Source organism: Silene latifolia, chromosome 1 (assembly GCF_048544455.1).
Source record: "Silene latifolia isolate original U9 population chromosome 1, ASM4854445v1, whole genome shotgun sequence".
Lineage (NCBI taxonomy): Eukaryota > Viridiplantae > Streptophyta > Magnoliopsida > Caryophyllales > Caryophyllaceae > Silene > Silene latifolia.
Window position 1 is genome coordinate 83,397,003 of NC_133526.1, and position 25,292 is coordinate 83,422,294.

General features: G+C 44.5%; 1 protein-coding gene across 4 annotated transcripts; it reads right to left on the reverse strand.

Moving 5' to 3' along the window:
* Nucleotides 1-20,766: 20,766 nt before the first annotated feature.
* On the reverse strand, nucleotides 20,767-24,958 carry LOC141607236 (uncharacterized). Of its 4 annotated transcripts, XR_012526897.1 has the most exons (6): nucleotides 24,724-24,958; nucleotides 22,587-22,742; nucleotides 22,168-22,309; nucleotides 21,481-21,561; nucleotides 21,266-21,364; nucleotides 20,767-21,154 (listed from the first exon to the last, which is right to left on the reverse strand). XR_012526897.1 is itself a non-coding variant. In XM_074426598.1 (5 exons), the coding sequence occupies exons 2-5, from the start codon at nucleotides 22,592-22,594 to the stop codon at nucleotides 21,083-21,085; spliced, it is 303 nt and encodes a 100-aa protein (XP_074282699.1). In that variant the 5' UTR covers nucleotides 22,595-22,742; nucleotides 24,724-24,958; the 3' UTR covers nucleotides 20,767-21,082. The 4 variants fall into 4 exon arrangements, 1 of the variants encoding a protein (XP_074282699.1); XR_012526898.1 differs by having other exon boundaries at nucleotides 21,266-21,561; nucleotides 22,168-22,260; XM_074426598.1 differs by lacking the exon at nucleotides 21,266-21,364.
* Nucleotides 24,959-25,292: the final 334 nt, after the last annotated feature.

Here is a 25,292-nt window from a genome sequence, read left to right on the forward strand (position 1 = left end):
GCACATGACCAAGTCCTCGATCGAGTAAGAAGCTGGTCGATCGAGGGACTTCTGGTGAGACGTTGGTCGATCGAGTGGTTTAATCCACTCGATCGAGAGGTTTTCACGGGCATGGGCTTTTAATTAGTCCGTGTGTTGTTTATTTCCGCAAACTTTAGTTCTTTTTCTATTTAAACCTAAGTTAATTAGGTTAATGTATCTAATCTTCTACACGAGAAAACTACTGCTACCTTTGCTACGTTGCTTTTACTTTCTACTGCTACTCTTATTTTCGGGATTGCTTCATTGGATTTCGTGTTCTTTACGCCGGAATTTGCTTGGATTGTAATTCCTCCCTTCTCTTTATTAATAAGAATTACTTGTTGCTTTAATTTCTCGTTTATGTTATCATTTCTCTTTGCCCTAATTTTCATTATTACGTTTTATCATTTATTCATTATGTTCTCTCGCTTTGGAATTTTATCTCATTTAGTTTAATTATCGACATGAGTAGCTAAACCCCTTTCATGTTGGGATTAGGGGATCTGCAGAGAAAAATGACGACGTAGTGAATGAATTGACGAATTAATTAAGAGACCACATCACTATAGCAATTTAACTGTAATTCCCGACCTAGTTGAGTGCACGCTTCTATGTCACCCATTAAATCGCTACAATTAATCCTGGATCGAAAGATTGGACTAAATAGGCCTGCTATAAACAGTAGACTACCCTGATGAGGACGAAAGTTAAGTTAGTGGTATTTTAGGATAGGAAGTGGACCGAAAGGACCTTCTAACATCCGTCTCATATTAGTTCGTCTGAGTCATTTACTGCTGAGTTGTTGGACTACCGTAGTGAACCGAAATCCCGACATGTCCCTCTCTTCTTGATAGTTAAATCGTAATTTACCGCTTTTATTACTCGTAGTTTAGAATCAAATTTAATCAAACCCCCCCCCCCCCCCCCCCCCAATTGTTACCATAGGATTAGAATAGACAGCTATAATTACATTTCCTCCCCGTGGATTCGATACTCGACGCCTCTCTGCTACATTTTAGTCGAGACCGTTAGGTTTTATCTTTGATAGGGTTGCGATAGCCGTGTCAAATTTTGGCGCCGTTGCTGGGGAGGCAATTGTTCAATTTTATTAGTTGTTTCGTTTTAATCCTTTTTCGGTCTAAGGGACACCCGTTCCTTGGACTATTCTTATTTTCTCGTTGTAGTTTCTTCTTATGCGCAGGTCGCAAGGTGGTCCACTACTACCATTCGATCCCGAGATTGAAAGATCTCTCGCACGTAAAGAGGAGATTGTTTCAAGATCAACGATTATAGGAAGAGTCCGATTCTCGTTCCAATTACTACGAGAACGAACTGTTCGAGGACAACCCACCGTCTTCTCCGGTTTCTACCTCATCGATTGAAACCGTCACTTTTCCAGACATTCCCGAGATGGCCGAAGAAGCGACCATTGCTAGTCACTCCGAACCTACAAAGCGCGAATCTCTACAAGGGATTTACGTTACCAGGGGAGGCAAGAAAATTTGAGCCAAAGCCGTCCCTTATAAATTTGGTCGAGAGGAATCTATTTGGGAGCCGCGCAATGAAGATGCGACCAAGCACATGGAAATATTCATTGATTATTGCGGTTCCATGTCTCCACCAACTCGGCGTGACTCGACCAAGTGAAAGAAACCATGTTCATGTTCTCACTCCGCGATGCCGCAAGGGAGTGGTATAGGGATTTGGACCGGGAAGGCGAGGGGATAATCGATCGGAAATCGCTAGCTTTGGCGTTTTATAAGAAGTATTTCTCCGCCTCAAAGACTATTGCCATTAGAGCTCAGATAACGAGCTTTAAACAAGGGCCTGACGTGACCTTCCACGAGGCATGGGTTCGATTCAAGAAGCTAGTGCGCACCATACCGCACCATGGGATTGAAAAATGGAGCTTGTGCAACCATTTTTATAATGGTTTATATGATGATCACAGGGTCGTTTTAGATGTCACGCCAATGGCCGTTTTGCTGAGAACTTGGGAGCAACCAAGGGGTGGAAGATTATTGATGATCCGGCCACCCACAAGGTGAATATGGGAACTCGAGAGGAAATCGAGAAAGAGCCGCCGAATCTACTTCTGTCGCGGCACTTGAAGCCCTCACTGCAAGGTTTGACAAGTATGAGCTAGGAGGGGTTTCTAAGGGGGCATGTACCAGGTTAATCTTTGTGACGTGACGGTCCTTTCGTCAGTAGGAGATGCGGGGGAGAGGACATGTCTCGGATCATTGTCCCGATCCTTTTGAGCAATGCGCCGCCTTTCAACATTACACGGAACAACGATTACTACGAGCCGAATATCCATCCCAATTTGAGGTGGAGCAATCGAACGTGCTCAACCCCACGGCTCCTCCAACGCAAAGAACCATACATTCCTCCACACCAAAAGCAACAAGGCTATCAGAAGCCTCCATCCTTCAACCCTCATAACCAAGGTGCATCATCCTCTAGTGGGGTGAGTGAAATGAGTGAATCAAGTCTATGGTGCAAGCCATATCGAAGCAATTGCAATGAATGATCAACAAACTCAACAAAGAAATCGCGTCACATAAGGCACTTGAGACTCAAGTTGCCCAACTTGCTGCAAATCAATCCTCGAGGAAGTCGGGTCAATTACCGACTCAAAATGAGAAGAATCCCCACGAGACGGTAAACCTGATAGAATTGAGAAGCAGTCTTTCTTATGAGGGACCAAAGTGTCGAAATCGGACCAAGATAGTCAGAATCGATGATGAACAAGTGTTCGCCAAGAAAAAGGGCTCACGACAAAGGAATTGCTCGATCGACTGAAGGCTGGTGTTCGATCGAGTGAAAAAGGTGAAGAAAGCCCTCGATCGAGTAGTCTTTCTGCTCGATCGAGTGAACAGGAAGTTGAGGTTGATCGATCGAGTGAGAATGTTACTCGATCGACTGAAGTTGATGAAGAAACTGCTCGATCGAGTGAGCACATTGCTCGATCGAGTGATATTGATGACGGGAAGCTTATTCGAGAGCCTGCTAGTGCTCGTTTAAGCGAGAAATCACCGGAAAGACCTCGTTCGAGAGGTAAGAGGCGTCCAAAGGATACCGAACTTGCACCAGAAGACACTTTGGAAGTGAGAAACAAGGGACTCGAGATACCTATCACGGTTCCCTTCCCGAGGCGGCTGTAGAATACCAAAGTTAATCAACAGTTTGGCAAATTTGTTGAACTTTTGAAGAACTTGGAAGTCTCCGTGCCGTTCACTGAATTGTTGACTAAGGTACCCTCTTACTTAAGATTTATGAAAGAAATTTTAGCACGTAAGAGGACTATAAATGACAGTGAGACCGTAGCTTTGACTGAGATGGGGTCAGCCCTATTTCAAAATAAGTTACCCCCTAAGCAATCAGACCCGGGTAGTTTTTCGATTCCGTGTCATATCGGTATGCAGTTGATTGATAATGCGCTATGCGATCTAGGCGCTAGCGTAAGTGTCTTACCTTTGTCTCTGGCTAAGAGACTTGGTTTGACAAAACTGAGTTGCACCAACATGACATCGTCCCGGATGGCCGACCGTAGTCTATCACGGCCATTAGGTATAGTAGAAGACGTACCTGTCCAGATCGGGAAGTTCTTTATTCCCGTCGATTTTGTTGTCTTAGATATCCCCGAAGATGCACACACCCCTATTATATTAGGGAGACTATTTCTATCCACCGCCCGTGCGGTGATAGACGTCGATGGGAAGACTTTGACATTTCGGGTAGGGGATGAGGAGCCGATTTTTCATCGGTCAAGTTCCGAGAGCTCCCATGCAAGTTCAACCTTGCAACGCTCTTTCTTCTATTGTTCCTATTGTTGACGCTCCAGATGAAAATTTGGAGAATATTGCTGTCATTGTTAACCCTCCGCCTCAGATTGAGAGCAAGAAGGAGGCAAGTTCGTCTGTTGTCCTTACTGCAGGTACAGATGAAAGCAAGGATGGGACTCTCAAAGGACGTGGTGTGGCCATTATCAATCAAAGTGGCAGCAAGGATGCCAAAGAAGATGACAGAGGAGCGAGAACGAAGAAAGTTCGAACCTACATAGATTGGAACTACATTCCTCCTACTGTCGCAACTGGTGATTCAAGCTCATGGAAGATGAAGAGGTCGGTCGCATCGAGGTGACGTCCTCCAGTCAGAAGCCCACGAAGGGGCTACTGAAAGTTGATGAGAATTAAACGGGGAAATGCCCCGTGTAACAAATTGTAATAGACAATTCGTTTGAATTTCTTTTAAACTTTGCTTTATTACGTTTTAATTAGGACAATTAGTTAGACAATTTCTAGCATAGACTAAGACTATAGACTGTGTTCTCTGCGTATTTGGTATTTTGGGATGTGTTTGGATGTGTTTTATGCAGGATTGGGGAAGTTTCACGCATTTCGACGAAGTAAAGACGGAAATCCAAGAGTCTACAAGAGGAAGTCCTCGATCGAGTACTTTTTGTACTCGATCGAGTGGAAATTGACTCGATCGAGCTGTCTGGTTACTCGATCGAGAAAAGCCAAAGAGGAACAGGTCGATCGAGGGGATACCTACTCGATCGAGCATAGGGGACATCAAAAGTCCTCGATCGAGTGATTTAAAAACCACTTGATCGAGTGGTATGAACAGGACACGGGAGTTTTCTTTCTTAAAACTCTTATTTTCCTAATTCTATTTTCATTTCACCCTAATTCCGTCTAACCCCCTCCCTAATTGCGATTTTCGCTCCCCCAAATCCCCATTTTCTTGCCCAAAATCACCAAATCTGTCACCTACATTCCATTGCTAGCACTTTAATCTTCAAAAGCCCCTTGTTTTCCCTCTCATTTGTGCTCGTTTTCTCGGTATTTAAGGGAAATTAGGGTTTGCGGGTTTTTCTATTAAAATCCGCCTTTTTTGCTTGGTTATTTGAAGTTTAATTGCTATTATAGGATCATCATCATCAAGTAAGTATTTCATTCACACTCTTTGCATTTTCTCTTCGATTAATTTGAATTTCTTAAGGTGATTTTGAATTAGGGTTCGAAAAATCCATGTCTAGTCGAATTTTTTCGATTTAATTGTGTTTATACACCCTTAATTAGCTTCTTGATGATCTTATCCCAATCCCTCACTGCTTTGCTTGTTTAATTCGAAATTTGCGCGAGATTTCCGCGATTAGGGCTTCTAAGTCGGTTTTTCTCGACTGTCAGACGGTTTTTTTTTGTTGCCTTGCTTTGTTTAACCTCAGTCCTTGCTCACTTATTGCTGTTGTTAACTGCTTTTTACCGTCCCCTATCGCCATTACTTGATGTGAATTACTGGGAAATCTCGTACTGTGAGTCGGAATCTTCGATCGCTAGAGTCCTACATGCTCCCATATGTGGTTTTCATCTTTGTGTTAGCCACCATAGCAGATCATTACTTTATCATATTACCACCACTCACATGCTCGCCTTTCGAATTTGTTGAGGATTGTTGGATTTTATATCTTTGGAAGTCGAATTTTTCGACCGATAGGGCCATCTTTTCTTTGTCACATGCTTTGGTTAACGCTTTATTTTAGCCACGGTTAGCCGTTCTTTCTTATTATGCCCTTGATTGATTGCGGATGGATACTAGTTCTCTCGCCTTCTACTAGTACCACTTCCACCCATCCGTGAGCGCGCCGGTGGTCCTGCTGTTGCCACTAGCTCCGCCTTAGTCACCACCGCAAAGACACAGCTTCTTCTTGTTTCCGGCAGGGACGGTTTACACCTCGGCTAGCTCGGCCAGAGCTTAGTTCGAGCTACACCGCCCACCACTCCACTCTGCCAGGCCCTTCTCCATGCCGGGACGGAGGACTCACCCTCGCTTCCGGGACCGGGTATGGTGCCACCTAGGCCGAACCAAGGCTAGCCGATTAGCCATCACTTCCCGGCCCTTCGAGGTCGATGTTACGGAGAGGGCACTCTCACCCCTTTACCGCGGATGCCCACGTACGTTTTACTTCGGGACCACCGGACTCGGTTAGCCGCTTTACTTCGTTGCCCCTCTCCTCCACCCGTTTCCTTGCACGACCGACCTAGAGACCTTAGGAATTTATGAGGAGGTCTCGTAGTTTGTTGAACGGGACGGGTATGTCGGGTCGATCACCATGCGGAAGTCGCTATTCGTACCCCTACATACGAGTTTTTCAGCTCCTATTCTTTTGACACCGACTCTTACGATGCTGACCACTCCAGCTCTTGCATTCACTTTCGACTCCGTAATGAGTCGCACCACTGGACTTTGGCCAGGTTTGGGGAGGTTTTAGGCCTCGTTAGTGACGGTCCCGTAGATCCACCTCGGGATCTCCTTCAGCCACTTTGGGCTGCGCTTTCTCACACCCCCTTCCCCTCACGAAAGGGAGCTCACGTTCACTTACCTGCCCCCCGTTACTACTTGCGTCTGATAGGAGAAACCATCTTTGGGCGACCTGAGCCCAATAACGTGACCAACACCGACCTAGCGATTCTCGTGGGGTACCTCAACATTGACTACGGTACCCCGTTTGTTCTAAACATTGCCTATCTAGTAGCTCAGCATTGGAACGGAATTGGGACTCGGGTCAAGACCGATGTTGTCTGCGGCGGGCTAGTGACTAGGATTGCCCGCCACCTTTACCCCGCTGAGCCTGGACTCACTGCACCTGATAGGATGGCTTACCTTGACCTGGGTGCCATGGCTGACTTCGCCTGGTTTCCAAAGACGAAGGGGAGCCCGAGGACGTGGAAGATTTGTGGTTCCACGTCTGTTACCTTGTCGTGCCCTACCCTTCCTCCACTCTTACCGCTCCCGTCTGCTGCTGAGGGAGCGAGGCCACCTCCACCCACCTACCACCTTACCTTAACTCCTACTTCTTCTTCTAGGAAGAGGAAGCGGGAGGCCGGAGCATCTTCTAGCTCTCAGGCTCAGACTCCGGCCCAGACTGGACCAACACAGACTCCCACACCTACACCTTCACTCACTCCACCTCCTTCTGATCCGGCCTTTCCGGCCAATTTTGTCTGCCCTCCTGTTTTAGGGGCGCCCGAGGTCATGGACCAAGGGCGTCGTGATGCCTTGCTTTTGGATATGTGCGGGTACATTACGAGATGAGACGGGATATGGCTTTGGTCGTATTCCCGCTCTACGAGTTCCATATCCGAGCCCGGCGACCGATTCCGGAGGGGTGGCCGCATCCCTCCTTCTACCGATACCCGGCGGACGGGTACCCTCCACTTCCTTCGACACGAGAGGAGGAGGCGGAGGAGACACCGTAGCACGAGAGGTGCGGTTGCGGGCCGAGCGAGCAAAGACAGACCGAGCCGCCAGAGAGGAGGAGAGGGATCCCCGTTTACACCGATCTGGGAGGACGTAGGCCGGAGATGACGACTAGAGGTCCCCCTTGTTTGTTCTTTGGTTTGGGGAGACCGTTTTGTTGAGTCGAGTACACAGGAGACGGCGGTGCCGACGCCGAGTAGCTATCGGTCTCACGCACTTCCCGCCGGCCGGTTTGGGGAAGTTCGCTTTTGTATGTACCTTACTCTTTTCATTTCGTCTCCTTTATTTTTATTCTGCTGGTTGTATACCCCCATCCCCCATCTTTCTGTTTGGTGTATCTTTGGAGGACAACGAGGGCGTTGTCCGTTTTGGTTTGGGGAGGGTATTGCATCCTTTTGAGTCTGCATCTGCATTTGTTCTGCATTCACGTTTAATTTTTCAGCTTGCATTGTTGTTTATTATTGCTAAAAAAAAAAAAAAAATTCAAAAATCAAAAAAATTAGAAAACTTCAAAAATTCAAAAATTTCACGTTTAGTTTTGCATATAGGTTGAGTCGGAACGGTAGATTCCCGTGATGAAATTGCACTATAACTTGTCATTTTACTTGAGCCTTGCACTTTTATTGATAGTCTTTAGCCTTGTCATACGCATAATCTACGAATTTCTGTTCAAATAATAGCTGACCGTTTAGACTTGACCTGATAAATTGGCAAACTACTTAAAAATTCTGAGTTTTTAGAGCCATAACTGGTGCCATTCATGACCAGTTCATTAGGAATTTTTGAAAGTAGTACTCCTTGCATAGCATGTTCATCTCATTTGCACATTTATGACATTCAATTTCTCGTCAAATGCACATATTCGGGTTTGCGGTTGGTGTCACATGCAGGGAGGGTCTTGCAAATTCCCCTTTCTTTACATCTTTCACCCATTTAGCTCCACTTTAGCCAAAACTTGCCTTTTTGACCCATTAGCTACATTCCAAACTAAGCCTGCCTAGTCAAGCTAGTTAGTATGTCTTTTGTGGTATGTCTTCCATTGCAGTTTGGTCCGTAGTTCTTGTTGGAGTTGGTGTTTATATTAAGGAAGGAGGAAAGAAAAAAAAAAGTATTGAAAAAAAAAGAAAAAGAAAGAAACGTGAAAGAAGAAGAAAAAAAAATATATGAAAAAAAAAAACAGAAAAAAGAGAGCTGAATCGAAAAAGAAAGAAAGAAAAATTGTGAAAAAGTTGTACCCTCTTGTCAGAGTTGAGAAGATGTTCGAAGATGTACAATCGACAAGAGTTGTTTTTCAGTTAGTTGTTTCAGACGGTGTCTTTAAAAAGGGAAGTTTGTAACCGTCTGACTCCTCTGTTCTATCCTATATTTTTTTGAGGAGATTGTGCTTTAATTTGAGTCTAGTGAGTTTTGTGCCAAGTGAAGGGCACTAGTACTTAGTTTTTCAGTCAGTTTGAGATCCGGATGGTTTCATTATGATCCTGTTAGGAACTAGCTTGACGCTCTTACCTCCACATTTCCATAACTTGTTCTGCCTTTTCTCACCTGAACCTCACTATTCCCATATTATTTGCATACCCTCGGCTGTGACGGACATTATTGGTTGGAGTGTGTGCATTAGTACTTGAATTGTCTTTCATTTCTGTTGCATGCATGCTATGTAGGTCGCAGTTAGGTGAGTGACTGTCCTTTCTTCTCTCTTCTACATATTACATTCGCCCTTTGCTTCATGAGAGAAGAGTGACCACGTGAGAGTCCAGTTTTGTTGGTCTTGCAAGGTCGATAGGTCAGCTTTATTTCTAAACAGCTTATGATTCGTTTAACGTCTTGTTGTTTGGCTTTAACTGTTGATTTTTGTTGCATTAAATTGGTTCAAGTAGACAAGTTAAGCTAGCTCTGAGTTATCATTTCCGTTCCATTAGCTTAGTTTTGAGTTTACTCGAGGGCGAGTAAAGGTTTGGTTTGGGGAGATTTGATACGTGCCTAATATATAGTCTTTTTGGCCTATTTCAGCACGTATTTCTATGCATTTCTATACTGCTTTTATAGTATTTTGCCCCGAATTGGCTACTTTGGTGTATTTTGTCCTTTTTGTAGGAATGATCGCGAAAGTGGTGGAACCATGTTCCTTTTCGTCCTTTTTGCATGCATTTAGAGGAGACGGGATTGTCCCAGAGTGAGTTACTGCATTTGGAAGCGTCGTGGAACGCACTACGAGGCACTTGGGTGAAGACGTGAGCTGAATTGAAGATAAAAGTACTCGATCGAGTTGTTTGTTGGTCGATCGAGTGGTTTCTAGACCCCTGATGCTCGATCGAGCTATCCCTTAGTCGATCGAGTAAGCTGCACATGACCAAGTCCTCGATCGAGTAAGAAGCTGGTCGATCGAGGGACTTCTGCTGAGACGTTGGTCGATCGAGTGGTTTAATCCACTCGATCGAGAGGTTTTCACGGGCATGGGCTTTTAATTAGTCCGTGTGTTGTTTATTTCCGCAAACTTTAGTTCTTTTTCTATTTAAACCTAAGTTAATTAGGTTAATGTATCTAATCTTCTACACGAGAAAACTACTGCTACCTTTGCTACGTTGCTTTTACTTTCTACTGCTACTCTTATTTTCGGGATTGCTTCATTGGATTTCGTGTTCTTTACGCCGGAATTTGCTTGGATTGTAATTCCTCCCTTCTCTTTATTAATAAGAATTACTTGTTGCTTTAATTTCTCGTTTATGTTATCATTTCTCTTTGCCCTAATTTTCATTATTACGTTTTATCATTTATTCATTATGTTCTCTGCTGGAATTTTATCTGCTGTTAGTTTAATTATCGACATGAGTAGCTAAACCCCTTTCATGTTGGGATTAGGGGATCTGCAGTAGAAAAATGACGACGTAGTGAATGAATTGGACGAATTAATTAAGAGACCCTGTCACTATAGCAATTTAACTGTAATTCCCGACCTAGTTGAGTGCACGCTTCTATGTCACCCATTAAACTGGCTACAATTAATCCTGGATCGAAAGATTGGACTAAATAGGCCTGCTATAAACAGTAGACTACCCTGATGAGGACGAAAGTTAAGTTAGTGGTATTTTAGGATAGGAAGTGGACCGAAAGGACCTTCTAACATCCGTCTCATATTAGTTCGTCTGAGTCATTTACTGCTGAGTTGTTGGACTACCGTAGTGAACCGAAATCCCGACATGTCCCTCTCTTCTTGATAGTTAAATCGTAATTTACCGCTTTTATTACTCGTAGTTTAGAATCAAATTTAATCAAACCCCCCCCCCCCCCCCCCCCTAATTGTTACCATAGAATTAGAATAGACAGCTATAATTACATTTCCTCCCTGTGGATTCGATACTCGACTGCCTCTGCTACATTTTAGTTGAGACCGTTAGGTTTTATCTTTGATAGGATTGCGATAGCCGTGTCAGAAACCAAATAATTAATTTTGATAAATTTTTTAAGAACCAAGGTTATACTTTTATTTTATACTAATATGAAATTTTTTCGCTTTTTTTTTTGTAGCTATCATTTGCTTGGTCACCGTCTCAAGAACAGAATGTCCGTAACAGGTACGATGACGTCGGTACTCGACGATATCGGGACGTGATCTGGAAGGTAATTAGGCGCCCGAAGGAACCAGAGCACATGAAAGGTATTTAATTAACTTGTTTTGTTATTTGTATTAATTAGCACATACTCTCTTATATTATAAATAATATCAGTAACTTATTAATTATGATTTCATATGTGTAATTGCAGGTGACAAGTATGAAGGCTTAATAAAGCATACCAAATTACATTTCACCAAAAAAAAAAAAAATAAAGCATACCAAAACTGAAGCTTTTCAGAAGAAGTCTAAGCAAGCATCCCTCAACAAAAGAGGAGGAAAGGAAGACGGCGTGAACGAGCCTACTCATTACGCGGGTTCACAATCGTTCTGGGATAAAGTATTGGGTGTAAGTTTGTCTATTATTTCACACTTTTTTTTTGTTTTCAATGCAACATGTTTATTTTATGTTAGATTTTTTGTTGATTTTCTAACATGTATGTTTTTTTTTTCATTCAGAAAGGAAAGAAGAAGTCAAAGCCGATTGCGACGGACCGAATCATTTACGACACGCATTCCGGGTTGACCACAAAGGGGTTAGAACTTGGACTAAGCCAAAAGACAAGCAATTATATGTAAGTTTTCCCTAACACTTAATTTTTGTTAATTTATTCTCTTTTAAAATGTCGTATATAAGGTGGTTACCATATTAACTTACAACCATTTGTTTAATATTGTAGGAAGCATTTGAACAAGAAAAAGCCGTCAATCCAGAAAAACCGGATAATGACATATGGTATGAGTTGGTGGGTGGCTTCAAGAAAGGGCAAGTGTATGGTACCGAAAGTTCAACACCGACTTTCTATGAGAAAACGCGTAGAAGATCGACTTCAACAATTCCCAGCAACACGTATCAACCGGGAATTATTAGTCAACTTCAAAGTCAAATAAGAGAGCGTGATGAACGTGATGCCAAACGTGATGAAGAACTTGCCAAACGTGATGAAGAATTCCGCCAAATGAAGGAAAGAATGGAAATGTTTGAGAATTGGTGGCAAGGTTGTAACCCCGGACCTAGATCCAACTACGATCCAAATGATCCGCATGGTCCACATGGGGGGAGTGGAGCCGGTGTTGGCTTCCAAGTAAGATGATTTTAGCATGTAAGCTTGTAAAACTTGAACTTTAGACTTGAACATTAGAATAGCTTAGCTTGTAAAACTTTCATTTTCAATATATGAAATGAAGTTTGAGAAAATGGGAGGTGTTGGGTTGAAATGTATGGTGTTGTGTGTGTTGAAATTTGGGATGTATGGTGCTGTGGAAAATCGGTTTGTATGCAGGTTGTAAATATTTGGCTAGCAATGAAAACGAAAAAAACCACCAAAACATACAGTGGCTTTGGCGACTGAATTGAGATTTGGCGACTGAAATTAAGTCGCCAATTTGGCGACTGATTTATGGTAGTCGCCAAAATGGCGACTGAAATTCAGTCGCCAAATCTGATTTCAGTCGCCAAATTTCATCAGCCAAACTGGCTACGTCACCCAAATTTGGCGACTGAATTGAGGTTTGGCGACTGAACTTCAGTCGCCAATTTGGCGACTACCTCAAATCAGTCGCCAATTTGGCGACTACCATATCAGTCGCCATTTTTGTCATTTGGCGACTGATTTTTCAGTCGCCAAATTTGGCGACCGACTTTAGTCGCCAAAGTTAGAAAAGGCGACTAAGGTCCGCGACTGACATTTGGCGACTGATTTCAGTCACCAAATTGATTTTGGGGACTGATTTCAGTCGCCTGTTTTAAGTCTTTTTGTAGTGATTAAGCAGGCTGTCTTCTTTATTCCTATTGAGAAGAGCCTTGGCCCTGATGGCTATACCAGTGGTTTTTTCAAAGCAAGATGGACTAATATCAAAGGGGATGTGTGTAGAGTTGTCAAGGATTTCTTTATTAATGGTCAGATGCTGAAGCAAATTAACAGTACAACCTTAGTATTGTTGCTAAAAGTGGATAATCCTATATCTGTCAGAGAGTTTAGGCCCATAGCCTGTTGCAACACTATTTATAAAGTGATATCTAAACTAATTTGCAACAAGATTAGTGGTTGTCTTCCTCAATTAATTAATCCAGCTCAATGTGCTTTTATTATATACAAGGAAGAGTGTATCAACACGATGTATGATGAAAGTGGATCTTAGGAAGGCATACGATTCGATAGAATGGGTGTTTGTTGAACAAATACTTAATGCTCTTAACTTTCCCACTCATTTGGTAAGCCTTATAATGCAATGCATCAGTACTACCTCCTACTTCATTGGATTGAATGGACAAAATCATGGATTCTTTCATGGCTGTAGAGGTCTAAGGCAAGGAGACCCCATGTCTCCCTTGCTCTTTACCTTATGTATTGGAGTATTTGAGTAGATTACTCAACCTAGCAAGTGGTATATCTAGGTTCCATTTCCACCCCTTATACAAGAATCTGAGGATGACACATCTTATGTTTGTTGATGACCTCCTTTTATTCTGCAAAGGGGATGTCAAATCAATATGTATAACTATTGAGATGTTTAAGAGGTTTTCTAATGCCTCTGGGTTGCATATTAACTCGGAGAAATCTGATTTTTACTGCAATGGAATGAGGTCTGATGTGGTGAAGAAGGTGCTTCAAGGTACTGGGTTTAAAAAAGGGGTGCTCCCTTTCAAATATCTGGGTTTACAGATTTCACACAAGAGATTGACTAGGGTGAACTGCAACATCTTAGTGGATAGAATGATCAGCAAGATAACAGGGTGGAACCACATGAAGATTTCTTACACAGGTAGACTGGTATTTGTAAAATCTGTTCTATCTACTATACACAATCACTGGTCTCAGCTGTTTATTTTACCTATGGGTGTAATGAATAGAATTCAGGCTTTGTGTCGAAATTTTCTATGGGAAGGGCAAGATAAGTACTCTAAGGCTCCTTTAGTGGCCTGGAATGTCTTATGTAAGAGCAAGGACAATGGGGGATTGGGGCTACTTGATAGCAAGGTTTGGAATGTTTATGCCATAAGAAACCTTGTTTGGTGGCTAGCTTCCAAGCAAGATCACTTATGGATTTGCTGGGTTAATAATATTTACCTAAAAGGTACGTATTGGAAATCTTATGAACCTACTCCTTATAGCTCGTGGGCGTGGACGAAAATTTGTGAGGTTAAAAATATTCTCAAAGAGAGGTATACTGATGACAAATGGAGAGGGACTGATAATTGATGGGGCATATTCTGCACCCGCTGACCAAGTCAACACATTGAGCAAGGTCAAAGATATCCACAGCAAGTCAACGGCTTAAACAGCCTAACCGACGCAGCCTGTCGGCCTGCCTCTTGTGCCTCGGCTAGGACACCTTGTCCGCCGGGGCACACATCCGCGAACTCATATCCAAGACCCCTCGGCGGCGAGTCAACAGGGCCCGCCGGCCTGCCATGGGTCCCTCGGCCGAGGGTAGATCAGTCTTTCCACCTGCTAGCCACTTGGCCACTTGGCCACTACGTGACAAAAGGTGAAAGTCTATAAATACTCCTCAACTATCATTGAGGAAAGGATCCACGATTTAACCTAAGAATCACTATTCATCTGGTAATATCTTCCTTATCTCTCTACAATACGTATTTTGCCAAGTAACAACAACTTACTTCTCTAAGTTACTGACTTGAGCGTCGGAGTGAGTTCGCTCGGCCCAAAGCCGAGCCCTCAGTTTGTTCATCGTTTCAGGAGGCCGCAAGGAGGAGTTAACAAGAGACGTCATTCTACAAGCATGGGTGGTGACAAATAACTGCTTTGGAATTACACCCGGAACAATTGGCGCCGTCTGTGGGGAAAGATACTAGAAGCTAGTCACATTCATTCCCAAACAAAAAAAAAAAAAACAAAAACCCACCCAAAAAGCTAAGAAGATGTCAAAACAACAAGAGGTATTCGTAACTGACGAAACCGAGTTCTGCCAAGATGATACCGTCCACGGCTGCGGGTTGCGCGACCCTCCACCGGCGAGTAATTCACCGGAGTGCGGGATGCCAATAATACCAGATCGCCGCGCCCGCCAACCAGTCACCATCATGGGACATGTGGTTGATGTAGCGAAACTGAAGCTACTCCTGGACCTCATTAGTAGTACGTCGGCTCACACTGTCACACCGACAAGAGCGGCGGAACCCGCCCAGGAGACCAGGGCCCAGAACGTGACTCCAAGAGACTTGAATGGAGCACTGGAAGAAGCTGGCCCCGTCAAGACGCCGGAGGAGCCCGGCGTGCCGTGGTAGACCTAAGCTCCTCCCGCACCCACGGAGGACAGGCGTCGCCGCGGCACCTACGAGGCCCGCCTCGGAGGAGTGAAAGAAGTCCGACTCGTCAGAGTCGGAGAAGAAGCCCGACTTACCATAGTCGGAGGAGAAGCCCCACCCAAGAAGAGGAGAGGGGCCGGACTAGGAATGCGAGGAGCCGATCGCGCGTGTCATTCGACACGTGGTCGACACCCCCTCGGTGCCTATGTCCTTGACACCGCCGTGCCAACCAAACTAAAATTGCCGGCGTTCACTTACAAAGGGGATAGCGACCCCACCGACCATGCCGAGGCCTTTGAGTCGTACATGTCGGTGTGGGAACAACCCGATGAAGTCAGTGCGAGTCTTCCCAACGACCTTGCATGGGATGGCTCGGTGTTGGTACAAAGGGTTGCCCGACGGCTCGGTATCTTTACGCCGACCTAAGGGACGCCTTCCTAGCCCAATACTCTTGCAATAAGAGGAAGGCCGTGGAGACGTCGGACCTCCTAACTATTAGGCAGGAGGGGGCGAGTCTCTACGAAGCTATGTGAAGAGGTTCGATGCCAAGGTTCGACAAATTCGGAGATAAATCCCGAGCCGGCGGCCTTTGCGGCGATGAAAGGCCTCCCAAGGGGAGACTTAAAAACGAGCTCATCAAGTCCGGAGGCCTGGGCTTAGACGCGGCCCGGGAAGATGGCCGATCAAGCCATCAAGGTAGAGGACTATCACAAGACTGGGTCGGCCACGCCAAGGCCGGGCACTCGAGAGAAGAAGAGCCACCGGGAGGACAAACCGGATGAAAGACGCCGTGACAATAATAGGTCACGGCCGATAAATCGCCCGAAAAGCGAGCTCGGCGGGCGCCGGGGAGTTCGGGAACATACCACCAAAGGCGGTGCACCGTGATCACACCCCCGGTTGTATCTCGCCGCCGGGTCTTCGCCCGAGCAAGGGCGAGGGCCAAAAATGGGAAAGGCCTCCCAAGCCGAAGGGAGACGGTGACACGAGCCATCTTTGTGAGTACCACGGCCACACCGGTCACCTTATCGACAACTAGCCGCATCCGAAGAATGCCATTGAAGAGCTAATCCGGAAGGGGAGCCTCGGCAAGTATGTTGCCAAAGGCCAAAAGACCGAGGCGGCGGTTCAAATAAAAAATCCGTCTTTGAACGGATAGAAGTGATCCATGTTGTCATCGGGGCAACGAGAACGGCGGTCCGCTCATGGGCACAAACGGCATCTGAATGAGCTATATCAGGCCATCAACTTTGTGCCCAACACAGCGACCCCCGCTTCCAACATCCCCGATATAACTATTGGGAAGAAGGACTACGAGGGAGTCATCGCCCCTCACAGCGACCCACTTATAGTCCACTTGGACATATCCAACCACCTGGTCAAGAGGTGCACGATTGACACGGCGCCTACACGAACATCATGTTCGGGAATGCTTCCTCAACCTCGGCACGAAAGTGAAGGACCTAAGCCCTTGCACCGACCACTATACGACTTCTCCGGGTCGACTAGTACCCCCAGGGTCAATCGATCTACGGTGATGTTCGGCGAAGGGATTGCGGCTAAGAATGTCCTAGCTGAGTTCGTGGTCATTGACGACTCGTCCGCCTACAACGTTCTTATCGGCCGAGTCACTCTGAGCGAGGCCGACGCAGTGATGTCCATACGGGCCCTGACACTGATGTATGTCTCGGACCGGGGGGAAGCGCATAAGCTCGTCTCCAAGGACGAGAAGGACGAGGTGGTCAACGTCCAGATATCCGCCAGAGGATGCAACTTGCAATCCCTCAAAGCGGCAAGGAAGTCGAGAGGGGGAAAAGCCCATCCTTACAACGGGAGGGCGACCTCATGGATGCAACCGACGCTAATCGGGAAGGTGTGCCTTTAATAAGCCGTTAGAACACTGACGATCTCAGAGAGTAGCTTGTAAAGTGTCGGAGGTGCCCAGGACAACTGTGGGTACCCCGACACGTGTTTATATCTAATAAGGAATCGTCCAAGTTCTCCATCAAAGTGTTCATTCCCCAAATAGTCACTATCCGGAACAGGTACCGGCTCACACTGTCATACCGACAAGAACGGCAGTCATCATCAAGAAGCAAGCGTCGTCGCAGTCACCCTAAGTAGTAGACGCTACGGCAGTCACCCCAAGAGGTAGACGCCGCGCGAAATCACTCCAAGTGGTAGACGCCACGGCGATCATCATCAAGAAGCAAGCGCCGTCGCAGGTCACCCCAAGTAGTAGACGCTACGGCGATCACCCCAAGAGGTAGACGCCGCAGCGGTCACTCCAAGTGGTAGACGCCACGCGATCATCATCAAGAAGCAAGCGCGCGTCGCAGATCACCCCAGTAGTAGACGCTACGGCGATCACCCCAAGAGGTAGACGCCGCAGGCGATCACTCCAAGTGGTAGACGCCACGGCGGACACCATTAAGAAGCGGCGCCGTCGCGAGTCACCTCGGAGGTAGACGCCACGGCGATCATCATCAAAGACACGGTGATACCCGCAAAAGCAATCAACATTCCTTAGGAACGTTAAACAGTTGAGATACGCACTCTAGACTGCCTCGGCCAGGCCAAGGCGAAAACAAAAGAGGCGCTCAATTAATAACGTGAGAAGACAACCCAGACGAAGACAAGAAAAGACCTCGGCCAAGCCAGAGGCAAAGTGAAAACGTTTACAGTTAAGACGCTCAACTACTAGCGCAAGAAGACAACTCAGAAAAATGGGGTAAAGACCTCGGCCAAGCCAGAGGCAAAAGAAGTGAACTCTTATTAAAAAATGTTCAACAAGTTACAAGAAATGCAGACAACGGTCGTCCCCATAAGGATAAGCCAAAAGACAACCTACCAAAGCTGTACAAAATACAAGGAAAAGAGAGACAAAAGGTTACAGATATCATTTAAGCGCCAAAAGATGGCGGGGAGGAAAGATCGATCTAAAGCTAAAGCTATCGAGGCGCCGGAGAGCCCTCGGTGACAACCGCCCGTCTCCCTATGCCTCGTTCTTTCGCTCGCCGTCGCCAGCGTTAGCGGATCGTCCTTAATAGGCGACCCGTGTCGTCTCGGCGAGCTCGGCTTTCTCGGCGGCCGCACCTCGGTAGCCTCAAATTTGCCTTCATCCTCTCGGCTTCCTCTTTGGTCGCCCTAGCCTCCTCGGCAAGGGCCGCCTTCTCCGCGGCCGCCTCCGCCTCCCTCTTCACCCTTGCCTCCTCCTTGGCCTTTTCCTTCGCCTCTTCCTCCTTAGCTTCGAGCTTGTCATCAAACAACTCGTCGAATCTCCCCACGGAAAGGAGCCATCAAGAGGGAAGAGCTCCTCAATCACTTCCCTGGCAGCTCCTTCGGCCAGGTCCCGATATTGGGCGCACATGTTCGGGAGAATAACGGTTTGGAGTTTCTCAATGTCCTCCTCCCTTTGGGCAATGATAGCATCCTTGTCCCGGACCACCTTCCCCTGGGCCTGGAACAGGTCCCTAAATTCGTTCCTCTGTTTAAGGTAAAGGTCGGCGCGCTTCGAACAAAGTCACGCATCTCCCGCACTTGGCGGCTTCACCGCCGCGGCCTCGGCCTTGGCTCTCTCGTGAAGGACTTCCTTTTCAAATCCTCCCTAAGTTTTCTCTCAAGACGGACGCCTCTTGACCTCCGCCTTGGCCCTCTTAGCCTCCTTGTTCGCCGCGTCAAGTTCCGGCCTTAGCCGCTCGAGCGTGGGGCGACCTCGACCATGGTCTCCTCTTGCTCCATAATGTGGGAGCCGGCTGCCGAGCCCACTTCGCCCGACCTCTTGGATATTTTTGCACCCTCCGCCACAAGCTCGACGGGGAAATCTTCGAGGTAGGGGAGCGACGGTGACATTTCTATCACCCGCCTTCTCAGTCGCTTCTCCAATTGCCGCACCGTGAGAACGGCGGCCGCCGACGGATTGATCTCGCAAAAAGTCAATTAAAACATCCGTGTTAGTATACATGGACATATCGGAAAGCCACTCATCGGGAATGCCCAATGAGCCGGGTGAGTTTGAGTTTGAGCCATAGGATAAATCGGTACCAGGCTTGGACTTCTTTGTCGGAGGGCCCATTTCCTTGCCGCCCTCGGTAGCGGCGGCGGCAAAGCGATGATGCGGGGGGTGGACCTTTTCCTCTTAAAGACGAGGGAGATCCCTCCGCATCGTAGTCCTCCCCGTTGGTGATATCAACGATCTCCACCGTCTCCTTCGGGTCAAGGGATGGAAGGTGGAACGGATGTCGACGCCGTCGCCGCCGAAGGCTTTGTTTTCCGCATTCGACGCGGCATGTTACTAGCAACCCTCGCCCGGGCCGCCTCCACATTCAAGCCTTTCACCGCGATCCATGAGGTCATTCGGCGACATTCTCAGGTCACGACGACGAAGCCTTAGGATGCAAATTAGCAACGGTCTTGTCCTTGTGCAGCCCCATCCTCTTGAGAATATCCTCGGACAGGTCCGCGCCAAAATGATCTGCAAAAGAAGCAAGGCAAGAGTTAAGCAAGGAATGAATCAAAATCCAAAACGGACAGAAACATTGAGAGCAGTCATGGGCCTCACACCGACCCCACTCACCCCGTGCTAGGGCCGGTATGAGGCCGACATGCATGAGAAAGACTCATCCTGAAGAATGATCTGCGTTGGGGAATCCATCTTTTCGACAGCCCACTCTTGTCCGTCTCAAAGAGCCTCATCGCCAGCCTCTCATCCTCATTAAGAGGGACCTTGTCGGCGTCCATTTTAAGCTTTTTCCGGTAACCCATCTGTCGTGCTCTGCCTCAGTCTCACACCGCAAATTAACTCGGTCTTTGGAAGGACCAAGGCGGCGGATAGTCATCCCAAGACCTCAACGTACACCCACCGATATTTCCAGTCCTTGCAGGAGGAAAGCTTATCAACGGAGATGTAACCCGCTCCATTTGCACGCCGTACCATCCGACGCGACCGAAAATGACGGCGGAGGTGATGAAGCCGACGGAATAAATTAACCGTTGGGACCTCCCCTTAAAGAGACAGAGCGGACAAAGCCGACTATGGTCCTAACGACCAACGGGTGCGGTGGCAACAACGGCGGCGTTCATGGCCCTAACGATGGCCATAACGTAATCATTCAGCGGAAACCGGAGCCCGTACTCCAGATGCCGCATATATACGCCGGTGCAACCCGGTGGAGGGCAACAGATGGCCTGGCCCCTCTCAGTGATAACAATTTTGTATCCCCTGCACTACTACAAAAACTGACAAAGAGGATGGTTCAAAACCGTCCTTACTTCGTAAACAAACCGTCCTTAATTCACCCGTCCTCGTAGCCTACGAGGACGGTTAACATAAAGTCAAACCGTCCTCTTTAGTTTTTAAAAGGAGGACGGTTATGTGTATGAACCGTCTTCTTTGTGTTTTCTAAGAGGACGGGTGCACATCAGAACCGTCTTGTTTTGATTACATGGCGCGCGCAATTTTTGAGCCAACTTCACGACGCTTTGTCAAGGAACCGTCTTCTACATATTTTTTTTTTGAAATCAATTTCGCGAGAATTTATGAATATAGTCTGCACTAATATTGTTAAACATCCATGCTCTTTCACAACCAGATTTTTGAAAAGGAAATTGTTCATTCATACCCTATACGACAATAGTAGTCGTATAGCTTAAATATTGTATCCAGCTACATTTTAAAAAATCCAGCAAATCTTACAATTATAGTCTAAAATCCAACCAAACAAAACAAAATAAGTTTGAACCTCCAAAATACAAGCTATCGACACTTGATTTTTGAACACAAGCACTAACACAAGTTTCTCCATCCACGAAACCATCACATAAACTATCCGATCTAGGTAATATCAAAGCGTTTAGCCTAAATACTTTAGACGCTGCCATCAAATACTTGCGCCTTGAACTCCAATGCCTATTTAGCCCAAATTTCCGGCACCTCATCAATTTGCTCAACCGAGTATGTCTTTGGAGCTTTAATCATGAACTATATACAAAGTAACCAAAAAATAGAAATAAATTATTTACATACCAACACGTTTTATTTATATAAAATGAAGTAAATATTGAAACAAAATAAACAAATGAAAGGACGTACATTTGGAGTAATATTAATATATCGTCCTGTGATAATCTCAAACAGATATCGGCAGATATAATATCCACATAAGACGGTTCCAAAAGGCTATGTAGGACACTAAAATCGAAAGCATGTCAACTTGAACGTATATACAATAAGCCCAATAGGCCCACAGTAATAAAACATAGACTATATAATTTAGGAGATAAAAGTATTATTAGTTGAAGGGGTACCTTTATTATTTTCCATTCAAGTTGTTTTTGTTGGTGACACCCGAAAAGTGAATCCATAGAGTTTAGCTTCATAATCGCCCTCTGTTAAATATATGTTATAGATTTAGCTTAATTATATTTATTTTACTAAAAAAAATGTAAATCTATGAAATAATTCAAATGCAGGAGAGAAGTGATATGCTAGAAAACTGTCTTGGCTTGGGGGTCAAAGGATAGGATGAGCTTCTTGGATGACAAAGTTCAATGTTCTTGATAAGGATGTTGTCTTAAACTTCTAATCTTAATATTTGTATTTTTGAATCTTTGTTTTTTGTAAAACAACATGTTTACAGTAATAAAATATGAAATAGATAGAATATGAAAAATCGTAATTGATTTATTCAATATATATTGAATAAATCTGCTTTACACACTTATGCACCCGAGTTTATATACTATAGGACACAAGCATATTTACCGAAGGGGATTAACTACAAATTATATGCAACAATTATAGAATAAAGTAAATAAGGCAAGGATGATTGTTGCGTTTGTGGGATGACCGTTGGCTGGCGGCTAGGGTGAGGTAAGAGTAGTTGGCTGGCTTTGGCTAAGAAGCTTTCGTAATATATATAGCTTAGTTGTATACTCTATGTGACTATTAAAGCGTACCAAAACCGAGATTAATCAAATTAAAAGATAACTTACAACTTTCTTCTCAATTCCCCCATATCCTCCTCGAGAACCATGGTATCGTGCTTTCCTTTGAGCCGCATTCTTCTTGTTTTTCTCACTAATGGCCTGTTTTTTATCCCAAAAGATCATTTTACATTGTATAATCATCAATTTGCTGCCACAAAAACAGTAACTTAAATAACAAAAAATGTCTAATATCATAGAACCATGTCCAACTGCATTCTGAGGTGAAATTGTCTGCATTCTGCATTCTACTACACTTAAAGGTGAAATCAAGGCCAATACCACAAGTGCGACCAAAACTGAGATTAATCAATCTAAATTAAATAATGGACTGAATGTAAAACACAAATTGATGCAGTATGGAGGCTGACTATTGCATGTTAGAATTAAGCTCAAAATTCTATACGCGTCAGTATAATTCAGCTCACCTTCCCATTCTAACTTAATTGGGTCCTTATCTCTAAGAGCTTTTGATGCTAACTTCAGGACCGATCAACCCCTCTCAGAACGCTTTTTTCTCTTTGTCATACCATCATCAGATTGCCCCGAACTGTTTTTTCTCTTTTGCGTTGTCATCGCTCAACCTGCATATAAATTTCTTGAATTAGTATTCTTAAATCACAAAGTCACCGCCACTTTTTTACAAACTAGACAGTTGGCATAAAAGTAAACTGACAGTAAAGGAGCAATGGAACAAAGGAACAAATGCAAGACTCAGTTCAGCATATAAAACAGGAAGCCCTCAGTTCACTAGATATCCAGTGAATGTGAAGGATGGGTTTAGCGTAGCTTTCTAATTTGATCTGTACTGAAAACATGCATGGTGGAGCTGTCCTCTACCTTGTAGAAATACTTCTCTTGTAAATTAAATTATTTCATTAATATACCGTACATTTAAGCAAAAAAAAAAAAGTTAACAAAATAAATTACTAGTCCTTGAAGTAATATTTTCATCGACGGTTAGAAATGATTAATAAAAAAGCAATATATTGGCATATATCTGCAATTTCTAAATTAGTAAATTGTTTTATGGATTTCATTTCAAGAGAATCCCTACCATTCCACAAGCTTGGTATTTGATTTTTGAGAAGTTCTAAGTTATTTATCTACTAGGCATTCTTGGAGTATGTCCCTTAACTTTTTATATCATTTTTTAGTTGGCTATACCATATAGTTAACCATTACAATAAATCTTAGCAACTCTTAAGATTTATATATTTGGATAGAAACAATCTCTTAAGATGTTTAAGTTGCTTCTATTTCTTTTTTCAGTTCAGATAAGTTGTTCTCCTCTGCTTGGATGCTGCTAGAGTATCCACAGCTTTGATTGCTTCCCAATTTAGAATGGTGTCAGGAGGCATGGCACTCAAACACTTGTGTGGGATAACAATTGCAAATGAAAAGACTAGACCACCAAGTTGTTCCACTCCTATCATTCAAGTTAGCTAAACATTGCATTCAACTTCGTGTCCTACTCGTCATATTCAAATGAAAAATGTGAAGTAGTTGTAAATTTCAAAATCGTGCCCATATCCTAAATTAAGTTCTGGAATTCTCTTAGATAATCTTTTTATTTGAATTTAGGTCATTTCATTCAAGACCTTGAATCCCATTGGAGAATCTCTTCCAGCAATTTCTACCCTTCTACCCCAGGCACATCAATAATCTAACAATTTCCCATTATAAAGGTCAGTCTCATGATAATCTAACTATAAAACCGTCTTACAAAAGAGTGTGCAGTAAGAAAGCTAAGATCAAGAATTACACACAAGCAAGAGCAGACTATGGGGATTGGGAATAGCAATATGTACGAAAAAACGGAGGAACAGTTATAAGATATCAATTTCCATATAAAGGACACATAGGACCATGGATGGATCTACTCTTCTACAGTATCAAAAGTCCAACATTATACACTGCCTAAGTGCTTGTAATTATGGACTTATCGACGAGAAAATGCCAAAAGATTATCAATTTGCAAATAGTGGTACTAGACTACTAGTTATTTTGATTGATACTGATGCGAACAAATTTCTATACTATTTTTATACACAAATTTGTATTCCATCATGATCAACTTTCCTCAATAATATACAAATAATATCAGGCCATCAGGGGTATAATTTTGAGATACTAGCAAACTCAGTACAACAATTTACCCGAATGGCTCAATAGCTCCTGCAAACTGCGGGATAAGGGGGTCGGATGTATGTAACTTTACCCTCGTGTCAGCAATACACAGAGGGTGTGAGCAAACTCCGAAAAACCAACTTAAACTAAAAAACCACAGAAATTTGTGAGCTTTTATGTCCCTTGATCATCCCAAAAACCTAGTTAATCAAACTAAATGTAACACAAATCACAATCAAACTTGGAGTATTTGACAAAGACCTATTAATCAAAAACCCATTTTAAACAACAAACCTAAGTTAAATAAACGAATTATTAGGTATTAAACGAAGAATATGATATGCAAAAGTGATTTGATTGTTCATTATGGTGTTTATGAAATCAATTTATACTAATTACTAAATAAACGAGTACTAAATGAAGAACACACATTACCTCGGTATATAAGGAGATGAAAGAATAAGGCGATCGGTGGTGTTAAGTTAAAGGGATGATGAAGGAGAACGTGGTGGTGGTGGTTTGCAAGGCGCGGGTGGCGTCAGGGTAGGTGATGGTGGCCTGGTAATGAGAGGCGGTGATGGTGGTTTATGCTATTGTATAACGAGTGTTTGATTGAGAGGGTGGGAGAGTAACGTGGTTGGGAATTTTGATAGTTACTATTAAAAAATAAGAAGACGGTTCTAGTAAATAACCGCCTTGTATATTAATAAGAAGACGGTTGTATTGACCAACCGTCCTCGATACTTTTACAAGGAGGACGGGTGTCTTTATTAACCGTCCTAAGTATGTGATTACTAATTGCGCCAAATTTTTGGGCGAATATAAGACGGTCGCGTCCCCAACCGTACTCTAAGGGGCGTCCTCTTAGCATAAAATTGTAGTAGTGCTGCCAAAGTAGAAATGGCCCTCGAAAAGCGTCTCGCCGGAACAACGGGCGAACTTATGGGTCCAAGTACGGTCAGGGCCGATCTTGTAGGGTTCGCCGTGATCCATGACGTACTGCC

Coding starts and splice junctions, on each gene's coding strand:
- LOC141607236 (XM_074426598.1), bottom strand. Junction 21,562..22,167: donor GGGGAATTGAGAAGAAAGTT/GTAAGTTATCTT, acceptor TATATTTAACAG/AGGGCGATTATGAAGCTAAA. Junction 21,155..21,480: donor TTGAATGGAAAATAATAAAG/GTACCCCTTCAA, acceptor CTTTGTATATAG/TTCATGATTAAAGCTCCAAA.